Raw genomic sequence first — 22902 nt, forward strand, 5'->3', positions numbered from 1 at the left:
TAAGGAAACTTTGTAGATGTAAACCTGATCATAACATAATTTTACTTTTTTCATTGTTATTATTTTACCGGTCTGGCCCACTGGAGATCAAATTGGGGTGAAAGTAGCCCCTGAACTAAAATGAGTTTGACACCCCTGATCTAGTACCTGAAAAAATGCTAACGCTTGTAAAACATACTCACAAATAAACCCTTAGATGTCCAACAAAACAAATCTGTTCTAAAACCTCATCATACAATAGGCTATATGTGGTTGCCCTGCTCCTTTAAATCATAATTTATCATAAATAAAGTTTAACTCTAATTAACCCTTTCATACACAGTGGTCACTCCAGTGGACAGTTCTTCTCCAGCTGTTCTCTTACATACTCATGGGTTTTGTTGTTTTAGTTCCATATCAGCCAACACAGTTATGCACCATCCATTAAACTGACATTCATAAAATTACTGTAACTTTCCTGTTCTTAATAAACCTGATCTGCAGTCACATGTTACAGTGTAAATAGATTGCTAATTGTTATTAGACTGTAATTAACAGTTTTCTTACACAAAATGCTTTTTTTTTTTTTTTTTTGCATATTATCGCCATGAAGTGAGTAATAACTAGCATTAGAGTATGTTAATATGTGAGAAAACATCAGATTAGCTGCATTAAAAATGTTCTTATTTCATAGTTTTTATACAGTTTGTCACTTTCTGATATTGTGTTTTGACCCTTTCATGCATACTGGTCATCACAGTGGACAGTTATTCTCCAGCTGTTCTCTTGTATATTCATGGATTTTGTTGTTTTAGTTTCATACACTGCAATACATACCATTACTGTAACTTTCCTGTTTTTGATAAACCTGATCTGCAGTAACATATTTAAGAGTAAATCAATTGCTAATTGTTATTAGACTGTAATTAACTTTTTTTTTTAAAAGAACAGTTTTTTTTTTAATGTTATCTGAGTAATAACTAGTATTATAGTATGTTAAAATGTGAGAAAACATCAGATTAGCAGCATTAAAAATGTTTTTATTTCATAGTTTTCACACAGTATGACAGTAAATGCATGTTTCTTTGCGTCAAAAATTAAACACATGGTGTCCAGCTGACTGGACATTTTTGGAACTCCATGAAAAATAGGTGCAGGAAAAAAAAACCCAAAACATTCAATCACAGTTTTTTTTTTTTTTTTCCATGCGTAAAGAATAAAAACACTCAGGAAAAAAAAATCTTGATTAAGGTTCTCATAATTCATGCATGAAAGGGTTAAATACATGTTTCTTTGCTTCAAAAAAATTAAACACAGCTGAGTCCAGCTGAGTGGACATTTTTGGAACTCTATGAAAAACAGGTTCATTAAAAAAATTTCAATCACATTGGTTTTTTTGTTTTGTTTTGTTTTCATGCTTAAAGAGGAATACAAACACTCAGGGAAAAAATTCTTGACTAAGATTCACATAATTCATGCATGAAAGTAGGGATGCACCGATACCGATACGAGTATCGGCATCGGCTCTGATACTCAGTGTGTGTACTCATACTCGTACTCGTAAAAGTAATCTGATACAAATGCACCGATACCACTTATGGTCGTGTGACATTCACAGTTCAGTGCAGCAGGTACGAGGAGGAGGAATAATGTGTGTGGAGTGTGAAGAGTGTGGAGATTTTTCAAAATAAATGACGGTGATAAAAGTAACGCTGACTGCAAGTAACGTCAAAGACACAGACGGATATCTGTCCGTCCTCTGCGTACATTCCATCCGTTTACCAGGTGCTGGCGGATGCGTAAACAGAATGAGAATACCAGCGGGTGTACGGAGCGGTGCGGTGCCAACCGAGGTGAAAACGAAACTTCTTGCTCATTTCTCTTTTCTCTACCTGCTGAAGCTAAACTTTTAAACCTTACCAGTGAAAACGCTGCAATATTAGTATCACATTAGTGTTACCTCTGTCGTCTCCATGTTTGTTATTACTGACTTTCTTCTTCTCAAAAAACTTTACTCTTCTTCATGGTATTTGTCCAGTATGGTTAATTCAGAGCAGCGCCCCCTGGTGGATTAATTGACAAACGCTCATTCCAACACATTAAATGTCAGTAGCAGCACTTTGTTCCAGTCAGACTAATGACAACGACAATAAAGCACATTTACAAAAGGAACTAAGAACTGGAATGGGATTATTAAGTACTCGTATCGGTACTCGGTATCGGCAAGTACTCAAATGTAAGTACTCGTACTCGGTCTGGAAAAAAGCGGTATCGGTGCATCCTTACATGAAAGGGTTAATTTCGTTTCCACGCAGCATAACTTTAAAATAAAATAAAAATAAAAAAAAACCCCACAATTTCCGACAGCACTTGAAAGCATCACGGCTGTATCGGAGACACGAGTGTGAAGAAGCGGAGTCCCGTCACGTCCAATCAGCGGCCGGCTTCACTCAGCCTCATCCAATGGGAATAGCGCGCGTGCAGGTGGCTGCGCTGTTATCAGCAGGTCCCGCTTGAGTCCCAGTCGTAGAAGTGAGTCCATTTATGGAGAGACGAGCCGGCGCTTTCTTTAATGGTTCCCATCCAAACCAGTCCCAACACCAGCACAGCCGAACACTTCCGACACGAGCCCCGAGGAGGACGGCCCAGCTGACTGACACAGCCCCACGCGACACACGGAAGGACCGGGGGCTTTTTTTTTTTTTTTTTTTAATTTTTTTTATACCGAGTCTCAACTTCCCAAAAGAGAAGAAACTGAAGAAAAAACAGAAGCAGAAGTTTGGTTTAATTCAGTTTTTTCCTTTTTCATCCGGATACTTTTTTTTTTTTTTTTTTTTGGAGCGCGCGCTGAACTGGACTGGCTCGTGCGTACAAAACAACCTACTTTTAACGTTTTTTTCTTTCCATTTTAGTTGTTTTTCTTATTAGTTTTTTTTCCAAAGTGTGTCTCGGGTGGTTCATGTTCACAAATGTTAGCGGTGGGGCAGATGGAGGCTAACCGGCAGAGTGCGTTCGTCCTGGGTAGCACCCCGCTGGCGGCGTTGCACAACATGACCGAGATGAAGACGTCCCTGTTCCCGTACGCGCTGCAGCAGGGCCCGGCCGGCTTCAAGGCGCCTTCACTGTCCAACCTCAACTCCCAGCTCTCCGGTGGGACCCCGCACGGAATAAGCGACATCCTGGGGAGACCCATCACCACTGCCGGCCAGCTGCTGTCCGGCTTCCCCAGGATAAACGGCCTGGCCACCACCGCCGCAGCCGCAGCCGCCGGGATGTACTTCAGCCCGGCCGTGTCCAGGTACCCCAAGCCCCTGGCCGAGCTGCCGGGGAGGGCGCCCATCTTCTGGCCCGGGGTGATGCAGGGGTCGCCCTGGAGGGACCCCCGGGTTCCGTGTCCCAGTAAGTCCCATGCACGGTCTGGTTATGTTTGAGTGGAGTGAGTCACAGTAGTTTTAAATGTGCAATGACTATTATTATTATTATTATTATTATTATTATTATTATTATTATTGTTATTATTATGTTGGGTTTCTGTAAATTGGCTTAGAGTCTGGTTTTGACCAACTCTCTATATAAAGTGTCATTAGATTACTTTTTTGTTGTCATCTGGTGCTATATAAATAAAATTTGATTGATTGAGTGATTTGATTGGTTTTCTCCTGAAAGTCGCTTTGGAAAAAAGCGTCTGCCAAATACATAAACATAAACATTACTATTACCTCTTTTTATATAATACTCTATTATTATTTTTTAAAACAAATATGTATCTGAGCTGCATGTGCAATAACTGTTTTCTTGTATGTTTTATGTTTTGTATGTCTGTTTTTTTGTCATGTCTTTACTTTTTGTTCAAGTTCCCTTTTCTAACTCAGGGAAACACACAAAAATTCCATTGCGCCTATACTGCTATGTATCTGTGCAAATGGCAAATAAATTCTATTCTATTCTATTCTATTCTATTCTATTCTATTCTATTCTATTCTGATGGTGTTGGAGAAGTAGTTTGGTGGAGTTTAGTGGTTCTCATGGATGATTTTACGCATTGTTTTGACGCGTTAAAGGCCTGTCATTACGCACCAACAAAACACAACAGTAAATACCAAACAGCAAACAAAAACAAGAAATAAAGTTCATATTTTTTCATATATATATAGATATAGATATTGGTATGTAACTTTAATATGTATTTATATTTACCTGTACACACGTGTTGAATTGTGTTGCGTTTGTGGATTTTATAAGCTGTAGGATAACTGGAATTTAGGATAAAAAATTTTTTAAAAAAGCCTATCGATAGCCAAAAAAACAAAACATCCTATCTGCAATTTTTGTTAGATTTTGAGTTTTCACATTAAATGGTGAGAACAAGGATGATATTGTTAACACATAATATAGAAAGAGAGTCTGAGAACAGTACAATATGCTTGGATATCTTTAACAAAGACCATGCTATAATGAAACTAAACTTTTTGTTTGTTTGTTTCCTGAAAAAAGTGATTTTTTCAGATAGGAGGTTTTCTATTCTATTCTATTCTATTCTATTCTATTCTATTCTATTCTATTCAAAAAGTCTATTTATCTTATATTTTATCAAAGATTTGACATTTGCCACCAAATTAGACACTTGATCTTCATGCTTGAGTATTAGTTTTAGTTGGAAGCCAAACTTCCAATTAGTATAATAATTATGACTAAAAATGACGTCACCAGTGGAAATACTTATCCAGTAAATTTATGTTGTTGCAGGTTTATAATCCAACTCATATCAGGGAGATTTTAATGATATTTTTAGGGGCTGAAGTTGAATAAAAGTCTATAGATTTCATTTAAATAAGTGTGTGTATTCACATCTTCTTGTGCATCCTGTTTTTGTTTTATTTTCTGCAGCTCAGGCCAGTTTAATGGTGGACAAGGACGGAAAGAAGAAACACTCCAGACCCACTTTTTCAGGACAGCAGATTTTTGCACTGGAAAAAACTTTCGAGCAGACGAAATACCTGGCGGGTCCAGAAAGAGCCAGACTGGCCTATTCTTTAGGAATGACCGAGAGCCAAGTCAAGGTAAACTGTCATTATTTTATATTATTATAGTTTGGATTTTCTGTTTTTTATTCCAGATTTTTTTTTCTTTTAATTGTAAATAAACTGTAGCCATGATCCATACACACTTGTTAGGCTTTAATTGTATTATTTTTCAATTATTATAAAGCACATTTGTGATTATTTCATCTGCTGTGAGGTTGCATCTCTGCTTCTTTTCTCTGCTTGTGCCTGTTGATCATGCGTCATGTTTGCGCATCTTTCAACAGGTTTGGTTCCAGAACAGAAGAACCAAGTGGCGGAAGAGACACGCGGCAGAAATGGCGACGGCCAAGAAGAAACACGACTCAGAGACGGAGAAGATGAAGGAGAGTTCGGATAACGAGGACGACGACGAGTACAACAAACCACTGGACCCAAACTCAGACGACGAGAAAATCACAAGACTGTTAAAAAAGCACAAGGCCACCAACCTGGCGCTGATCAGCCCCTGCAGCAACAGCTCGGACACGTTGTGATGATGCCCACAGCTGCGTGGGCGTGGGGTGGGCCATAAAAAATAATTAAAAAAATAAATACATAAAAAAAAAAAAAAATAAAAAAAAAAATAAAAAAGCGGGGGCCAAAGGGTCCAGCAGAGACTCGTCGACCCCATTTTCACCTGATATTACGAACATGCGTCGGAGGTGATTTTTTTTTCTTTTTTTGCTCAAACGGAGCAAGAAAATGCGCAAAACAAACAAAACAAACAAAAATAAAAAATGTAAATGACGCAGTGAAGACGCGCTTGGCCACGCGCAGACACGGAGATACGAGCTCTGTCAGAAGTGGAAGAAAGAAAAAAAAACACGGAGGAACTGATGTGAAAGTGAAGACACTGAGACAGGAGACACTTTTGGACACGCAGATCCGTTTTTACGCACTGGACTGGAGTTTGAACACGTGTAAATGTAAACAATATATTATATACACGCCATCCGGGTCAGTGTTGGCTCTGACATCAACGCAATAACAGCCTGACTTTTTGTTTTTGTTTTTTTAATCACAAAAATGATGCTACTTTTAATTAACTGAGTCAAACTATAAGCTCCGATAAGTTGAGTTGACTTAAAAGAATTGCGCCAAGTGGTTGCCTTAAAAATTAACTATTGATAAATGAATCTTTTGAGGACATTTAACTGAAAATCTTTTGCAATATGAACTGCTTTTGCATAGTTATTACACTTAAATAATTAAGTTCATTGCACTAAATTCCACATTTGACTAAAAATTTTAAAAGAATTTAAGTTAAATGTGTTTCAAAAGTGCATGAATCGTTCTTAATTTTTAAGGCAACCACTTTTCTCTCTCTCTCTCTCTCTCTCTCTCTTTCTTTCTTTTTTTTTTTTTTTTTTTGGAAGTAAATTCATCTTATCCGGTTATTTGTCTTTATAATTCCTTACAATGAGTGGCTTCGTTTACACTGAAAAGCAAAAGAAGCTGAGATTTGTAATTGGAATTAAACACTTTTAATGAGTAACTGAAAAAATCTATAGAAATCAAACATATACACACAGGTTTTGGATAATTCATCCATCACTTGTCATGTATTATTGTTTTGTTTGTTTTTTTTTTTTTTTTGGAGGTAAATTCAACTTCTCTGGTTATTTGTCTTTATAATTCCTTACAACGGATGGCTTCGTTTACACTGAAAAGCAAAAGAAGCTGAGATTTGTAATTGGAATTAAACACCTTTAATGAATAACTGGAAAAAAAAATCTATAGAAATCAAACATATATGCACAGGTTTTGGGTAATTCATCCACCACTTGTCATGTATTATTGTTTTTTTTTTGTTTGTTTGTTTGTTTTTTTGATGAATAGGAGCCAACTCTGATCCGGATCACATGTAGAAGACGCATGTTACAAATGGCAGGTGTAAACGGGGCCTGTGATGCTTTTAAAGCTCAGTTTAACCAGGGTATCCACTGTCCTAAAAGGCGAGAGGAGAGGGTGGGGGGTGTATGGGTGGGTTTGGGTGGGGGTGGGGGTGGGGTGGTTTGTGCTGTAGCCTAAAGATGAAGACGTATGTGAGATTGTATATATTTTTTACTGAATAAGTTATGTTGTTCCCAGCTGTGGAACCGTGGCAGCCTTTTCCCTCCTGCAGCACTCACGCGCTTATTCCCTCCATCATGAACCTGCTGCTGCTTCACTTTTATTCCTAAAAACAGTAACTTCGACCCTTTATTTCATCCATTTTTTTTTTAATTTTTATTTTTTTTACTATTTTCAGTTCAGAACCGGCAAACAAATGTATAGACGCATAAATGCTGTAAATAATCACTGTATAAAAACACACACTCTGCTTGTTTTAACAACAACTACAGTGCAAACTTTCCATTGACGTCATTTGGAAGAGTTTATGTTTTACCTCATCACAGAAAATAGAAATCTGGACCATGTTTATGTTGGAATTAAAGAGAGTATTATTGCTTCTGGGAAGGTTATAGGAAGAAAAAAAAACTTTGTATTATGAATAAATTATTTAACAAGCATTTTTTTTTTGTTTTATTATGTTTTGTTTTAATGTATGGGCTTAATATAAATTAAAGATAAATTGATGACTATCAGTAGCTCAATTTCATTATTACGCAGAAATGTTTTAAAATTATTGAGTTTTTTCCCACATTTATTTATGACAAAGCAGACCAATGCAGTTGAGTTTATTGCTTTCCTAAAAAAAGAGACAGTTTTGAAGAAAAGTCTGGGGAATAACAACAACAATTATTATTTATTATACATAATGATGGGACTATTAGTGATAATAATGTAGTCACTTTTTTTGTCAGAAAATAAGCATTATTTAGCAAAAAGCCAGATATTTTAACTTTTTAATGCATTAAATATTTCTAATTTCTTGAAATCAGCTTTTCAGCATCAATTATGTTTTCATAGCCAACAATTATTCTTCTTTTTGCTATTATTATTATTATTATTATTAATAATAATAATAATAATAATAATAATAATAATAATAATAATAATAATAATAATTTTTGTAAACATTTTATTAATTTACACAATTTCAGAAAATGGCTGTCATTTTATTTTAAGATCAATGCTTTATTCTTGTTTCCAAACTAATATCAGTGGATTTTCCAGGACTTTCTCGTTGATTTTACAGGGAAAAACCCCCAAACAAAAACAGTTTTAATTTTCCTGTCATTATTTCCACATTCATTTATAGAAACTACATAGATTTATTTGAGGTCACTTGGACATTTCCCAGATCATTATTTACAGATTTGTGCTCAGATCAGACCTGCTGATGGAGCCTTTGAACCCCGCAGTGCGCCCCCTCTGTCCGTTTGGTTGAACTACACCCTGCAGGTTGGATCAGTAGGTGTTTTCTGCGTCGTCTCCTCTGGATTCAGCCAATCAGAAACGAGCAGGCGTGAAATCAAGTCCTACTTAGGAGGGTTTAATCATCTGTGTCAGTGGGATAATACCTGGGATGGCTCATGTGGATCTGAATGGAGGAAACACATTCATATACATATAAACCACAGAACTAATGGATCAAACATGGACATTTAGTGCGTAATTGCGCATTGGTTTTACTTCATATCATTAGATTTTTGCAGAAATCCTGTCAGTGTCAATGACTGTGCAATTTATATCTATATTATGTATGTCACCATTTATTTCTAAAAGCCTTTCATTTAATTAGTAAAAATAATTTTTTTTTTTTTCCTTCGACGACCTGTTGGATCAAATATTTTCAATTATGCACGACAGACTTTTGGGATTTTAGGAGAAAAATGCAAAATCTGGCAATGCAGAGTCTAAAAAACTAGAAAGGCAGGGGTTCCCAAAGTGGGGTACGTGGTAGTAGCCCAGAAGGTATTTGACTTTTTTTTTTTTTTTTTTTTGGAAAAACATTAAACAAGTCATCATCTACCAAATACAAAATAAATAATAAGAATTAATGCTGAAATACAAAACACAATAAATCCATTCATATAATAGTTTTATTGTCAAACAGCTTATTTACGCTTTGGTAACATTTTAAGAACATTTCTATTTTATATTATTCAAAATAGTTTATTTGAGTAGCTAAGTAATTATTTTTTGTTGATGAAAGGTTCATTTGTTTATTAATTAATGGCCAATTTATTTATTTTTCTGTTCAAAGCTAATATTTTGCACACAAAATTTTCTTGATGTGAAAAATCTGTTTTTTTTAAAAAATATATATATATTACAGTTAAATTTAGGAAAATATAAACACACCTTTGGCACAGGAAAAAATTTTGCCTCATTTTTTTTTTCCAATCAAAAATACTGAAGTGAGAGTTGGGGATTCTTGGCTAAAAAAAAGTATATTTCAGGGCGGTACTCCACTGTAAAAAGTTTGAAAACCACTGATCTAAACCATCCAAATCCTCAATGAGTCACAATGTTTTGACTTTAACCAAAGAAAAAAAGAAACATTAAGTTAAAAAATAAAAATTGGCTAAAAAAGTGTATTTCAGGGGGTACGCCACTGTAAAAAGTTTGAGAACCATTGATCTAAACTATCCAAATCCTCAATGAGTCGCAATGTTTTGACTTTAACTAAAGAAAAATAGAAACACTACCATTAAGTTTAAAAAAAAAAAAGGCTAAAAAAGTGTATTTCAGGGGGCACTCCACTGTAAAAAGTTTGAGAACCACTGATCTAAACTATCCAAATCCTCAATGAGTCACAATGTTTTGACTTTAACTTAAGAAAAATAGAAACACTATCTTCCAGTAAGTAAAAACAAAACAAAAAAAAAAACTTGGCTAAAAAAAAAAGTATATTTCAAGAGGTACTCCACTGTAAAAAGTTTGAGAACCACTGGTCTAAACCATCCAAATCCTCAATAAGTCACAATGTTTTGACTTTAACCAAAGAAAAATAGAAACAATAACATTCAGTAAGTTAAAAAAAAAAAAAAAAAAAAAAACTTGACTAAAAAAGTAGATTTCAGGAGGTACTCCACTGTAAAAAGTTTGAGAACCACTGATCTAAACCCTCCAAATCCTCAGTGACTCACAATGTTTTGACTTTAACCAAAGAAAAATAGAAACACTAACATTAAGTAAAAAAAAAAAAAAAAAAAACTTGGCTAAAAAAGTATATTTCAGGGGGTACTCCACTGTAAAAAGTTTGGGAAGCACAGGTATAAGGTTGTAAAGGCAGTATTTTTTGTTTGTTTGTGTGGTGTGGAGGTAAACTGTGCACAATGAGGACAAACACATGGAGCTCTAATGGTTTTTATTGCTTGAGAACTGCATCACCTACAGTAGAGGCCAGGCCGTCCAGAGAGGGGCTAGAATAAAATCTCTATCTGCTTTAATTAAGATGGAGTGAAGTAAAAACTGCGGCTTACTCCTACAGTATACTCACAATGACCAGCAGGAACAAAACAAGCAGAGAGGTTATCTTTTTTTTTTTTTTTTTTCTGTTTCGCCTATGAACCAAATCACACGAGACAACATAAATTCTGCGGCAGGCACAAAAATCATCTCCACTTGCGGTGATTTAGATGAAAAACAAAACAATAAAAAACAAAATCGGAGGGTCAATTAGTCTGAAATCTGTAGTGTAGTAACTTAAAATAAATGCAAATATTCAGAATCGACCTGTAATGCTCGAAGTATCTGCGATGAAGGCTGTTGAAGGCTACATAAAAAACAAAAAGCAATTCTGCTCTTTTTTTCCCCAGCATTTAGAGTTCATCTCACATTGTTTTTTTTTAGTTTTTTTTTTTTCCTTTTAACATGTCATTACCCTTACCATCGGACATATTTAATAAGTCTTACACACTTCATTTCTGTGTAGATACTTGGCACCATAATGCAGTAACAAAAATAGACAAAAAAAAAAAAAACAGTTTAAGGATACCCAAGCCTATCTAAAATATCACATTCAGAACCATAATATAGGTAAATAAGTTAGAGTAAGAATAATAATGACATAATGTGAGAGTGCTATATATGAGACTTTATCTTATATACTTGCATGGTCTATGGCACTGCTTAAAACATTCTTGGATAGGCAATAAATCACGTCGGCTGTTTCTCTCCTCTTGTACTGACTATTCAAAGGTCACCGTGGCTGCAGGAAAAGAAAAAACTCCAACAGTCACCGCGTCCGCTCACTCTTTTCTCGCTTCAGCATAAACATTTTGGTAAGAATTATAAATTATCTCTTTAAAAAGTACAGTATATAAAATGAGACTCAACTGATGTGTCAGGCATGGCAGTGTGTTGTGCACACAACAACAACAACAACAACTCAAAACAAAACACACAAAAAAAAAAAAAACCCCCCCAAAAAAAAAAAAAAAAAAATATATATATATATATATATAAATTGTTGAAATAAAAAGAAGTCTATCTATTTCAACAAAAAAGGACCACAAAGTTTGGTCAGAAAAGAGAACGGCACTAAAACCATCAACAACTCTATGTTATACTGTCCAATGTACAAATAAACCTAACAATATAGATATACAACTTTTTTTGCATTGCACTTTTCTTTTTAAAACACCTTACATACTGTATGGAAAGTAGCTTCTATACATAGAGGCATACCTAAAAATGGCAAGTACGGTGTCTAAAAGTATGTAGTAGGACTGATTTCAATTAGAGTTTTGGCAAAGAGGCTGTGGCATGGAAAAGAGTCGTCCGTCCGTCTGTCCTTTTTTTTTTCTTTTTTTTTTGTCTCTGGGGAATGGGGTTGCACGGCAACGGTGAGGTCAGCGATGTGTGTCTTGTCTGGAGCCGGGCCCTCGGGTGCTTGTCCACATCTCAACAAGTGTTTTATGGAGAGAAAACGACCGGGTTTTCGCATGGATGAGGTGTCAGGACGACTGCAACTGGTCAGCACTGCTGAGAAGTTTGACTGGGTTCTTCAGTGTAGGCTTGTGCAAAGTGTGTGTGTGTGTGTGTGTGTGAACAGTGAGTGGACATGTGAGCAGACATGTGTGTGTGTGTGTCCTGTTTGTTTCTTGTGTGTTCTCACAGAGGCGCTTCACGGAATATATTCTCCCCCCTTTGGCAACACTTTCCTGAGGAGCAGAAGAAAAAAACAGTGAAAGGGAAGTTTTACCTTTAAAGACACGTTCATTTCAGGCAGTAAAAAGTGACCATTTTCAGTCATTTAACCCATAAAGACCCAGAGCCACTTTTGTAGCTGTTCCTAAATTAATTTTTCTCTCTATTTAACCTTTATTTAGTGATTTATCACCATTTATTATCATATTATCCTCTATATTTTGCATTTTTCACTGTAAATCACATATTTTCCTAAATTTAATTTAGATGTTCATGAAAACTTAGAGTTAATTCAAAGGCTGTTATATCAAAACAGAGAATAATGAAGAAAATGGGACTTTTTCAGTAAAATCTATCATTAACTGAACATAAACAAAGCATTTCCATCCACTGTCATTGATCCAACTCCATGGGTTTTACTGGTGAATCAATGTTGTAGAAGATGACAGTGTTTCCACGGTAACTACGGAGCCTCTGAATGTCCAAATGGGTCATATCTGATGACCATGAAAAAATGACAAACTGCAGTTTACACCAATTATTTACACTAGCAGCATTGTACCCGTGGTGCCATTGTGCAATAGCACGAGAGGTTAAAATCGCCCAGCATACCTCACAACATTTGAATACAGACATAAAATTGTGCCTAGTAGATAGTCAGGTAATGTTTCTATTCATTTGGCGAGTTTGGCAGCGAACGGTCCTGTGAAGGCTGAGGAAAATCTGTACAAACGCCCTCCTGTGCTGCAACATTGATTGGACACCGGGCGGACACAAAATGTGCATTATAGTAGGATGGACTGATAGGATTAGTGGATCAACAGGTTTCAACAAGATAAATTTAAGACTTTTTAAGACCTTTTTAAGACTACTTAGAAAAGAATTTAATACCTATTTCAAATTTGCAACTCCTACAATTTAGGAAAATGTGTTCATTCACTCCTACGCCTCCGTCATTTCTCACTGGGGGCTGTAAAGTTAATGATAATTGGTTCCTAATTTCAATATAAATTGTTGGGTTGGAACTGAGTCGACTAACGTCACTTTCTTTGCAGCTTGGACATTTAACAGACACATTTAAACACAACACAGCAAATAAGTTTATGGAAAAGTAACTTAACCCTCAACCCTATTTCTGAGTAATGACACCAGAAAGGTGGTTTTGAGCGCTAGCCCTTTAAATGCACATGACCCCACCCCCTCCAGGTTGTTGACCGTGCTTTCTGTCCAATTCAACCAGTTGTGTTCGTTAATACAACCAACAACTGAACATTTTAGGTAATCGACTCGAAGTTTGGACATATTTACCTCCGCCAAGGAGGTTATGTTTTTGCCAGCGTTGGTTTGTCTGTCTGTTTGTCTGTCTGTCTGTGTGTGTGCAAGATAACTCAAAAAGTCATGGATGGATTTGGATGAAAATTTCAGGAAATGTTGATACTGGCACAAGGAACAAATGATTAAATTTTGGTGGTGATCGGGAGGGGGGGCACTCATTGCCCTCTCCAAATGCTTTCCTAATTTCAGTTTTTACTACAACCGCTGCTGCTGACAAACAATTTTGTCGTACTCGGAGAAATGTTCGTTGGATGTCTTGACCTTCTATGTGCAAATGTGACGAAACTAATTACAGATGTAACAAATCAAGCAAAAATTGAAACAGGTTGTAGAAATCCACTCAATTTTTGCCAAAATGAATATAAAGATAACTTTGCAGCACCTGGAGGGTTCAAATTCAAATACACAAATAAATTAACCAAAGACTAATAAAAGTGGGTTTAGCTAAATATGACCCCTTTAAGACTTTTAAACCCTGGATTAAACATTTTAGATCCATAGGTGGAGGTTCGGGTCTTTATGGGTTATACCAGACTTATTCTTATTTTCAGTAAACTGGCAGCGCTTCTTTCATTCATTCCAATAATGCAGCGTGTGTCACTTCTCCGCTGATGGACGTCTTATCTTAAACTCTTCAAATAGGCATGTTGGCCATGAGATGCAGTCATGGAAAAAGTCAAGGAAATCAAAGCAAATAAGAGCAAAAATGGGAAGAATCATAGTAAAGAAAATTAATATTTACCACGACATCACTGCACCACACAACACTTGTGCTTATTTGCATTAGGTTTACCTGCCCCCGTTGTTATTCGGAAGGACAGGAAGACAGGCTGGCAGGGGGACAGAGACAGAGCACAGTTAGAAACATCAGGGTGAAGCCTTTATTAACGCTCCGAGGCTCCTGCTGGGTTTTCTGTGCAGCCCTGACACACAGGTTAAACTCACATAGCGTCCCGGTGCATTTTTGCAGCCCAGTGCTAACTACACTGGACATTTCTTAAACATAGCCAGCTGTGATTTTAGCAGCGGCATGCGGCGGTGAGGTGAGCGCCGCTGCAGTATCCGTCAGTGCGCTCAGGTCACCTCGCATGTACACACAACGGTAAGTAATGATGAAAGACCTGACTTAAGGCGCCTCTCTTTCAGCGTTAAGACCTTCTGTCTGACACCGCACAGACTGAAGCGACAGTGTTAAACACTTTCTATACAGTCAGTCTGAAAGAAGAAGAAGGAAAAAAAAAAAACGAACCCTCTGCTGCTCTGGCCTCTCGCCTACTTTTCAGCTCCTTCTTTACACTAACAGAACTGGCTTTTTGTTTGTTTTTAAGGGTAGATTTCATTGGTTATGCTTCAAAATACAACTCTTTAGAATGTGTTTTAAGAACATTATGTAAAAAGTACAGGTTTATTATGTACACAGATTGAACACAATAAGTGAGAAACATCCTTCATTTTGAGGTTTATCATTACATGTTGTGATGTTATTACAACATGTGGGAGTTGCACTTTCTTTATAATGAAAACGTAATAATGCACTATATGGTACATTATGCAATAAGCAACCAAAATAGATGGATTCAACTGTATGCATGACATATTGGTCAATGTATCTTTTGGTAATTGGATTGTCTTTTCTGAAACAAAAGAAACACTAGTGCTTAATTGATTTTTGTTTAAAAATGGAAGAATTAAAATTGAATTTCAGCATTTTTCTTTTTCAGTGTCAAAACAGATAAACCAAATTTAAAAAACAGATTGGTTTTCGTTTTCTCTTTCTAATAACAAAAAGAAAGTTACTACCTGACAAATGGAAAAACGGACCAAAAACGTCCATTTTGTTTTCATTTTCTGAGACCGGATGTTGTCATTTTCAAGGAAAGAGCACTAATGTCTCGGTCACAAAGATTCTTACGAATAATGGGTTTGTACGAATCTTCCAGTTTATACAAACTCTGGACATTATAGACAAGCTCCCTCCACGAATGTCTACGAACTATAGTGGTCTTTCCTTGAAAAGCACAACACCCAGTCTCAGAAAATGAAAAAAAAACAGGCGTTTTTGGTCATTTTTTCCATTTCTGTCAGGTAGTAACTTTCTTTGTTGCTATTAGAAAGAGAAAACGAAAACCAATCCATATTTTAAATTTGGTTTATCTGTTTTGACACTGAAAAAGAAAAACGCCTTGAAATCAATTTTAATTCCTCTATTTTAATACAAAAATCAATTAACCACTAGTTTTTCTTTTGTTTCTGAAAAGAAAATCCAATTACCAAAACATACACTGACCCATATTCTTAACAATTCAACAAAAAAAGATAATGAACAGAGACAGTCATTACTCTAAAATAACTCCCTGTACATTATCTGGCTTATTACACAGCTATTTACTTAAAAAAAACATTAACAAAAATATTGACTAAAAAGGATTTTATCCACTTCAAATTGTCATTGTTTCTAAAATAAGTGTCCAATTCTACTATATGGGTTTATCACATACAGTCGTGCAGAAAATTATTAGACCACCCCTTGTTTTCTTCAATTTCTTGTTCATTTTAATGCCTGGTACAACTAAAGGTACATTTGTTTGGACAAATATAGTGATAACAACAAAAACAGCTCATTGTAGTTTAATTTAACAGCTGAAATCTATCCATTTTCCATGTTTTCTTGATAATAACCAAAATCACTTCAGTTCGTACATCAATATCTATGGAACTATACTGACAAAAAAAGTGCTTTTAGGCATTCCATGTTTTCTTTTTCTGTCTGTTTTAGTCACATAATACACACAGGAGTTAGTACTTGATTGCATAACCAGTGTTTTTGATGACTTTTGATGGTCTAATAATTTTTTCTGCGACTGTAGCATAAACACCATAAAATAAATCAATAAATCAACAAAGCCGTGTAATAAGCTAAATTAAACACTACATTATACAGGTATTGGAATGACTCTAATATTAGTCTAAAATGCCACATAAAAGCATTAAGATGAGCAGCTTTATATTAATATTTATGACAAATGCAGCCAAACTCGGATTCGACCTGGAAAAAGTTTCTTGCTGCTAAAAGTGCAACTCGTGTATTTTGTAATAACTACAATATGTAACATTCATTACAAAATGCATTACATATTGCGTTCGGGATGTTTATTATTACAAAATGCTGATGCCTTACATTGGAATGTCAGACTTTATGGACTTATCAGACTTAAAAACTTTCTACTCAAACCTTGAAGAATAAAACCTAAAGATTGTATGTTGTGAGAAAAACAAAGCAGCACTTGGCAAATAAAGCATATGGTCAAACAACATTTCAATAGTTTTATCAGAATCCCATATATTTATAGAACACATATACAGTTAAATACTTGGTTTTTTTACCTTGTGGTCCCCCATGCAGACGTTGGGTCCAATGTTATCATACACTATAGACTTCTCTTCATTTTCAGGCTGCGGAGACACAAAATGTTTCAAGGGTTAAATAGTTAGTCGAATCCACACAGTGTTTAATTCGTACAGGTTGCGAAGTCAGCAGCACAGTGTTTGTGTTTACACAGGACGGTCATTACAGCCTCGTGTCTTGTTTTTTTGACACATTCATGGATGAGTAATCAATGCAGATGCATCATTAAGTCCAATTAGCAGAGTTTAATTGTGGATTTCCGGCTAAAAGTCACAGGGATCTGCACTTCTGTCACATTCAACTGTCCATTTAAGTAATAAACGACCGGGAGACGCACGATGTAAAGGGTTTAACTCAATACACAACGATGATCTATTTGTTATTATTATTACAATGGCTACAGGTGAGACTATTATGTACGTTACCATTTGTTAAACCTAGACGCGCACATCAGAAAATACATTTTATATGAGTAAAAATGTATTGTGTGGCTGATGAATAATCAGTGAATAAATGTTTTTAAAACAGACTTACGTTCACATATGTAGTCTAGACAGATCACAATTATGTGCAAAAAAAAGAAAGAAAAAAAAAGAATTTACCACCTGGAAAAGTATAAAAACATTTTCAAGAAGGTAAACCTCAAGAGGAAAATACCATTGACAAAAACTTAGAATTTATTCCGTACTTAAAGGCTCGTGTATTTCAGTTTCTTGGGTAAATATGAGTTGAACTCAAGCAAAGTAAAAATTTAGAAAAAACAAATAAACAAAAAAAAAAGTGGCAACAACGCTGTGATGACCAGGTGAGGCAGTGGGGGCAATGACATTAAAACTGATGGCATCATTTTTCGATAAATTGAATTAAAAAAAATAGATAAATTGTACTTGTAATCTCATTTGGTTACTATCATTTATTTATTTATTTACTTTTTTATTTTTATACCTGTTTTTCCTCCTTTTTTCCCTCTCTTCTTCCTTTCTCTTCCTCTCACTTAGTTTCAGTTACTTTATGATTATCTTTGGTCATATCCCTGATTTTTTAAGCCCACATCACAACATTCACACCACATACACATCTTACACACTTCACCACACACAAAACATTTACACAACCAAGACAGGACATTGATTTATACAACCTGGTCAGTCATACATTTTGTTTCTTTTGTACATTACATGTCATATATCATAAGCCCCAACCCCCTCCCTTCCCCCACATTATGATGACTTAATGTAAATATTGTATATTATTGTATATAAGTTTCTTTGTCACTTGGTATCGCCTAAATAAAGGTTATGGGAAAAAAAAAGGAAAAATATTGGTCTGTTAAAGTGTATAAAAGAGACTTTATATGGAGTGTCTCAGGGATGAAGGAGTGACATTTCAGTGGATTTATGTTTTTATTTATTACTTTATTTGACAGGGAAAGTGCTTTTTAATCGAAAGAAACATAAGAAGCTGCACGAGCCAGAGTTAAGCAACGAGGCTAGTTTTAATCTGTTGTCCCTGGGCAGATGTAAAAAAAAAAAAAACAACAGAATATAAACAGATCTAGAGCTTCTATAAAACTATGAAAAAGCTACAAAAGTAAGACCTAGAACATTTGTAGATCTAGAAAAGAGAAAAAAATGTCACACATACTATAAAACATCAATAAAACAGTGAAAAAATACATCAAAATGCACTAAAATGTGGGTCAATCCATACAATATATAACTATATTTATGGTTGATGTGTTGTTTTAAAGGTACCTGCATAATAATGAATGCATCACATGTGATTGTAGATGAAGGGTAGGCCCATTCAGGTTTATATGAACATAGGAGCTGATTTATATATGAGGCATTTGTTGCATATCTTTACTGTTCATTGTAGTTTTTATTTGGTCTTAGATGTTAAAAATAAACACAGCTGAATTAAATAAAATATACATTCAAAGAGCATCTTTTGAGGAAGAAATGGAGTAAAAAATGCTGTATTAAAAAAAAAAAACCTGCACCAAGTGATTCACACGAAAAAGACACACAATGGGTATAAAATGGGAATAAAATACCATAATTAATATATCGTATAACTCTACATGAAACCCGCTCTCTGAGATACAGATAATATGTTCATTAAACTGAGGTCTCCTTAAGAAAGTCAGTGTGGTTTTACTTTGAAACTTGTGCTGCGAAGATGAATGAAAGTCAGGAGTAATTTCCAAAGTGGGCATTTGCGTCTGGTCTACACACACACACACACACACACACACATTCTCACTGTAATCTAAGAGCTGATCTGAGGGAATCATGTTTCAATATCACTTTGTGAACACAAAGAAGCTGTTACCCACTCAGACATGAATCTGCAGCCTCCAGTATAAATCACACTTGTCTGGTTGAACTAAAGAGTTTTTAAACAGCCGCCCAACCCCCATGAACACACACACACACACACACACACACACACACACGGTGGCAGTGATTCGTTGAGTTGCACTGGTGCTTCAGAACAGACAGAGAGCTTGAGAATGAACCATAAAGTGAAATCCAAATTAACTTCAGACCAATCCGGCGGTGGAGAGGGGTCAGAACACGGTGTTCTGCCGCGCCTTCATCGGCGCCACCTCACTCTACCTTTTTTCTCGGAGGCCACGCACTGGCACCTCTGTATTCGTCTGGCAGCCGGGCCCCGAGCCGCTGCCTCCCAAAGCCTGAGATACATTCATCAAACACACACTTGATAATTTACAAAGGCAGCATAAAATTGTGGATTTTCGGGCTGCATAATCTTTAGACAGATAAACAAATTACCCGGGGCCCTCCGGCAGAGAGGGAGCGCTCGCTCGGCTAAACATTCATTACCGCCACTCCCGGAGCTGGTGCTGCGCCGCACAGCCAGCGGGCAACCTTTGGCGTGTTAGGGCTCGGCAAGCAGAAAATAACATGATGGCGAGTTAACCGACCGTGCCATGATAGATGACGCCACACGCCGGGCTGTTTACGGGCCCATGTCTCAACAATCTGTAATGCTCGGAGCCACGGAGTGTGTGCTCAGTGAATCATCAGCCAATCTGTGAACACACTAACTGTTAGACTCCCTGCATTACAAGCAATTAGCTGGTGCTTGAGGGAGAAAAAAGCAAACAACAACCCAGCTGTGTGTGTATGAATCACTTTCTACATAATTCTGACACATTAAGTGGGTGATACGTGAACGCAAACCGGGTGTCGTTTGTTTTTTTTTTTTCTTATAAAAAGCTTTATAGTAATTTTATGTTATTTTCCACTGTAATAAAATCTACTGATCTGAGTTACTGTTGTATCTACTGTGTCTGTAAAGCTGGCCTCCTTGTGATGCTTCAGTCAGTGAGAAGAAAGATCAGGAAGGAATTTGTCATTTGTGGTGGACACAAAAGAAAGCCAAACTTCCTGAGCAGCCCCCCGCTGCCGACGGTTACTGTACAATACACCGCTGCAAGTGTTTCACACACATTTACAGATGAATGCCTGGATGTTGTTGGGCCTCTGCGGTTGAAGTTGAGCTTATTGGTCCAAGCAACCAAGTCCAAAAATGATGCCATTGTATGTTTCTGCACGGACATGTTACTTTCATTAATGGGAAGGAGAAATTGGGGTGGATGGTGGAGCGGAGTTTGTTTAGTAATGCTGTAAAAAAAAAAAAAAAACTCAAATAAATAAAATCTGTTTCTGTGAACAACAACTAAACTTAAGCCAAACGTATCATAAACAGTCAGAAAATGCAATGCTGATATACTGCATTTGTTTTAAATGGGTTGTAATCGACGTAATATCTATTCCTCAGTCTCTTTATGAAGATACATGAACATAACACTGAGAAATACTGTTTGCAGAATTAAAACTCACAAAAACTACTGACTTCTACTTGATGAAACACACAAGATATTAGAGCAGTAAGTCTCATATTGGTCACACTAAATACCTTTTTTTTTTTTTTTTAATTTGTGTTTGTAATGCTCATTTTCTCACACTTCCTATATATTTCAGTTGATTCTTCTGGCAGAGACTGTATAAAACATTTGCACATTTACAGATGAATGCCTGGATGTTGTTGGGCCTCTGCGGTTAAAGTTGAGCTTATTGGTCCAAGCAACTGAGTCAAAAAATGATGCTATTGTATGTTTCTGCATGGACACGTTACTTTCATTAATGGGACGGAGAAGGTGGGGTGGATGGTGGAGCAGAGTTTGCATTCCAAATACTAAAAGTTTTTAGGTTTAGGCTATAAATGTGCTTTGCTTAGGATTTGGAAAAAGCTGACAATTGATTTAAACATTAGTAAATAAATGGTCACAGTCATTTTTCCCGTCAAATCTTTGTTATCATTCAGTAACCTAGAGTGCTACCACTTCCTACAGCCAACCATAAAAAGGTTAATAAGTGTAGTAATGCTGTAAAAAAAACAAACAAATAAAATCTGTTGCTGTGAACGACAATTAAACTGATGCCAAAAGTGCCATAAACAGTTGATATACAGTACTGTGCTTGTTTTTACAGGGTTGTAATGAGCGTAGTATTTATTCCTCAGTCTCTTTATGAACATACATGAACATAACGCAGGGAAATACTGTTAACACTATTAAAACTCACAAAAACTACTGACTTCTACTTCATGAAACATACATATTAGAGCAGTAAGTCTCATGTTGGTCACAGTAAATACCATTTCTTTTCCTGAAATTTGTGTTTTTAATACATTTTCTCATATTTCAGTTCTGCAGAGACTGTGCCAAACATATGTAGATTATAATAACATCATTAAACACTTGCTAAAACAACACACCTCTTGGTGACTTCAGGCTGTTGTACTGTATGTTACATTAGAAATGCTGATATAAAATATTATTGACCCAGAAACATTGATATTATATGCATCCAGATTTTGTTGAAACATACAATGGCAAGATTTATTGTTAAATGGACTGATGTTGAAGAATCCAATGATCTAAAACACTGTTTCTCAACCTTTTTTGACCCTCTTGCTAACCAACCTATCCCAGAAAAAAAATTGGGACCAGGGGGGTGTACGTTATTCTAAAAGTAATGCGATGGTGGGTTATATAGCTCTGTAGATAAAGCCCCCCTCACCTCATCATTTCCCACCTGCTGCCCCCTGAAAACAAATTAGTGTCCAAGGTACTGTATTAAAAAAGTGGAATATTAAATATTTGTGTCTGTTTTGTGCAGAGTTGGTGATTGTTGACTTATTCACTGGAAAAAAAATCTAAATTTTCCAATCCAAGTGTTTTGAATTAAGCAAAAAAATAAAAAATCTAGAATTAAGCAAAAAAAAAAAAAAATCTGCCAATGGAAGAAGTGAAAATTATCTTGGTAAGATTTCTTGAAGTAAGATTTTCAAGATCTATTGTCTAAAAATAAGTTCTTATATTTCACTGAAAAGTCACCATTTAGGTGATTATGTCTTAAGTGTGAGGGGATATTTTGACTAAAAATGACAAAAATACACCAGGCAAGATTTTGATTTTTGCAGTGTTTCTATGCTAACTGTAGCTAATGTTACTGAACAGATGCATTGTGGTTCTCTGGAACGAACCTAAATATTCAAAAACACTGTACCTGCATCCTCTACATAACAAAATCAGTCCACAGAATGTTATCATGAGGAAAGGGTATTATTTTTTCTACATATGAAATAAAAATGCAATTAATTAAATGCACAGTGGTGTTAAGTGGGGTGACCAAAGTCTGGGAAAACTTTGCAGCGCTGCTTGTTCAATTGGAATTAATTCAGCAAACAAAATACTAAGCAACGAGTGAACAGACTGCAGCACAGGCTGTAGGAGAAAGCGTGAGAGGCGAGGATGAAGACAGATTGGCTGAAGTTTACAAAACTGGGAGGGATTTGAGGCCGAGTTGGGGGGTGCATTTGAGGAAAGAGACGGATCTGTGGCTTTATGAAGAACGTGGGGCCCTCTGGAACTCTATAAGGGCTGGTATGCATATACTGTCTTGGTGGACCCATGGCTTAGCGCTTCAAATTAATATTCACAGACACCTCATCCTTCCATCTGTGATGTGACAGACGGGG

At 36.1% G+C, this 22902-nt stretch overlaps 2 protein-coding genes across 3 annotated transcripts in view; one reads left to right on the forward strand and one right to left on the reverse strand.

Moving 5' to 3' along the window:
• Positions 1-2829: 2829 nt before the first annotated feature.
• On the forward strand, positions 2830-6376 carry nkx6.2 (NK6 homeobox 2). Its single transcript, XM_030155636.1, has 3 exons — positions 2830-3378; positions 4867-5039; positions 5288-6376. The coding sequence occupies exons 1-3, from the start codon at positions 2949-2951 to the stop codon at positions 5534-5536; spliced, it is 852 nt and encodes a 283-aa protein (XP_030011496.1). The 5' UTR covers positions 2830-2948; the 3' UTR covers positions 5537-6376.
• Positions 6377-10287: 3911 nt separating this feature from the next.
• Positions 10288-22902, reverse strand: part of inpp5a (inositol polyphosphate-5-phosphatase A) — a 210264-nt gene continuing 197649 nt past the window's right edge. Inside the window, exons 14-16 of one of the 2 annotated variants that reach the window (XM_030155633.1) lie at positions 16806-16874; positions 14215-14251; positions 10288-12100 (exon numbers count right to left, since the gene is read on the reverse strand). In XM_030155633.1, coding sequence (XP_030011493.1) covers positions 12051-12100; positions 14215-14251; positions 16806-16874 — 156 coding nt within the window. In that variant the 3' untranslated portion in view covers positions 10288-12050. Of the gene's footprint in view, positions 12101-14163; positions 14252-16805; positions 16875-22902 lie in introns of both variants that reach the window. The other variant, XM_030155634.1, reaches the window with a different exon arrangement.

This window comes from Sphaeramia orbicularis, chromosome 15, assembly GCF_902148855.1.
Source record: "Sphaeramia orbicularis chromosome 15, fSphaOr1.1, whole genome shotgun sequence".
In the NCBI taxonomy this organism is placed as follows: domain Eukaryota; kingdom Metazoa; phylum Chordata; class Actinopteri; order Kurtiformes; family Apogonidae; genus Sphaeramia; species Sphaeramia orbicularis.

What these genes read in the sequence shown, in the direction of transcription:
- nkx6.2 (XM_030155636.1), top strand. Translation starts at nt 2,949, where the DNA reads ATGTTAGCGGTGGGGCAGATGGAGGCTAACCGGCAGAGTGCGTTCGTC. An exon ending in CCCCCGGGTTCCGTGTCCCA is followed by an intron (nt 3,379 to 4,866) that starts GTAAGTCCCATG and finishes TATTTTCTGCAG; the next exon opens with CTCAGGCCAGTTTAATGGTG. An exon ending in TGACCGAGAGCCAAGTCAAG is followed by an intron (nt 5,040 to 5,287) that starts GTAAACTGTCAT and finishes ATCTTTCAACAG; the next exon opens with GTTTGGTTCCAGAACAGAAG.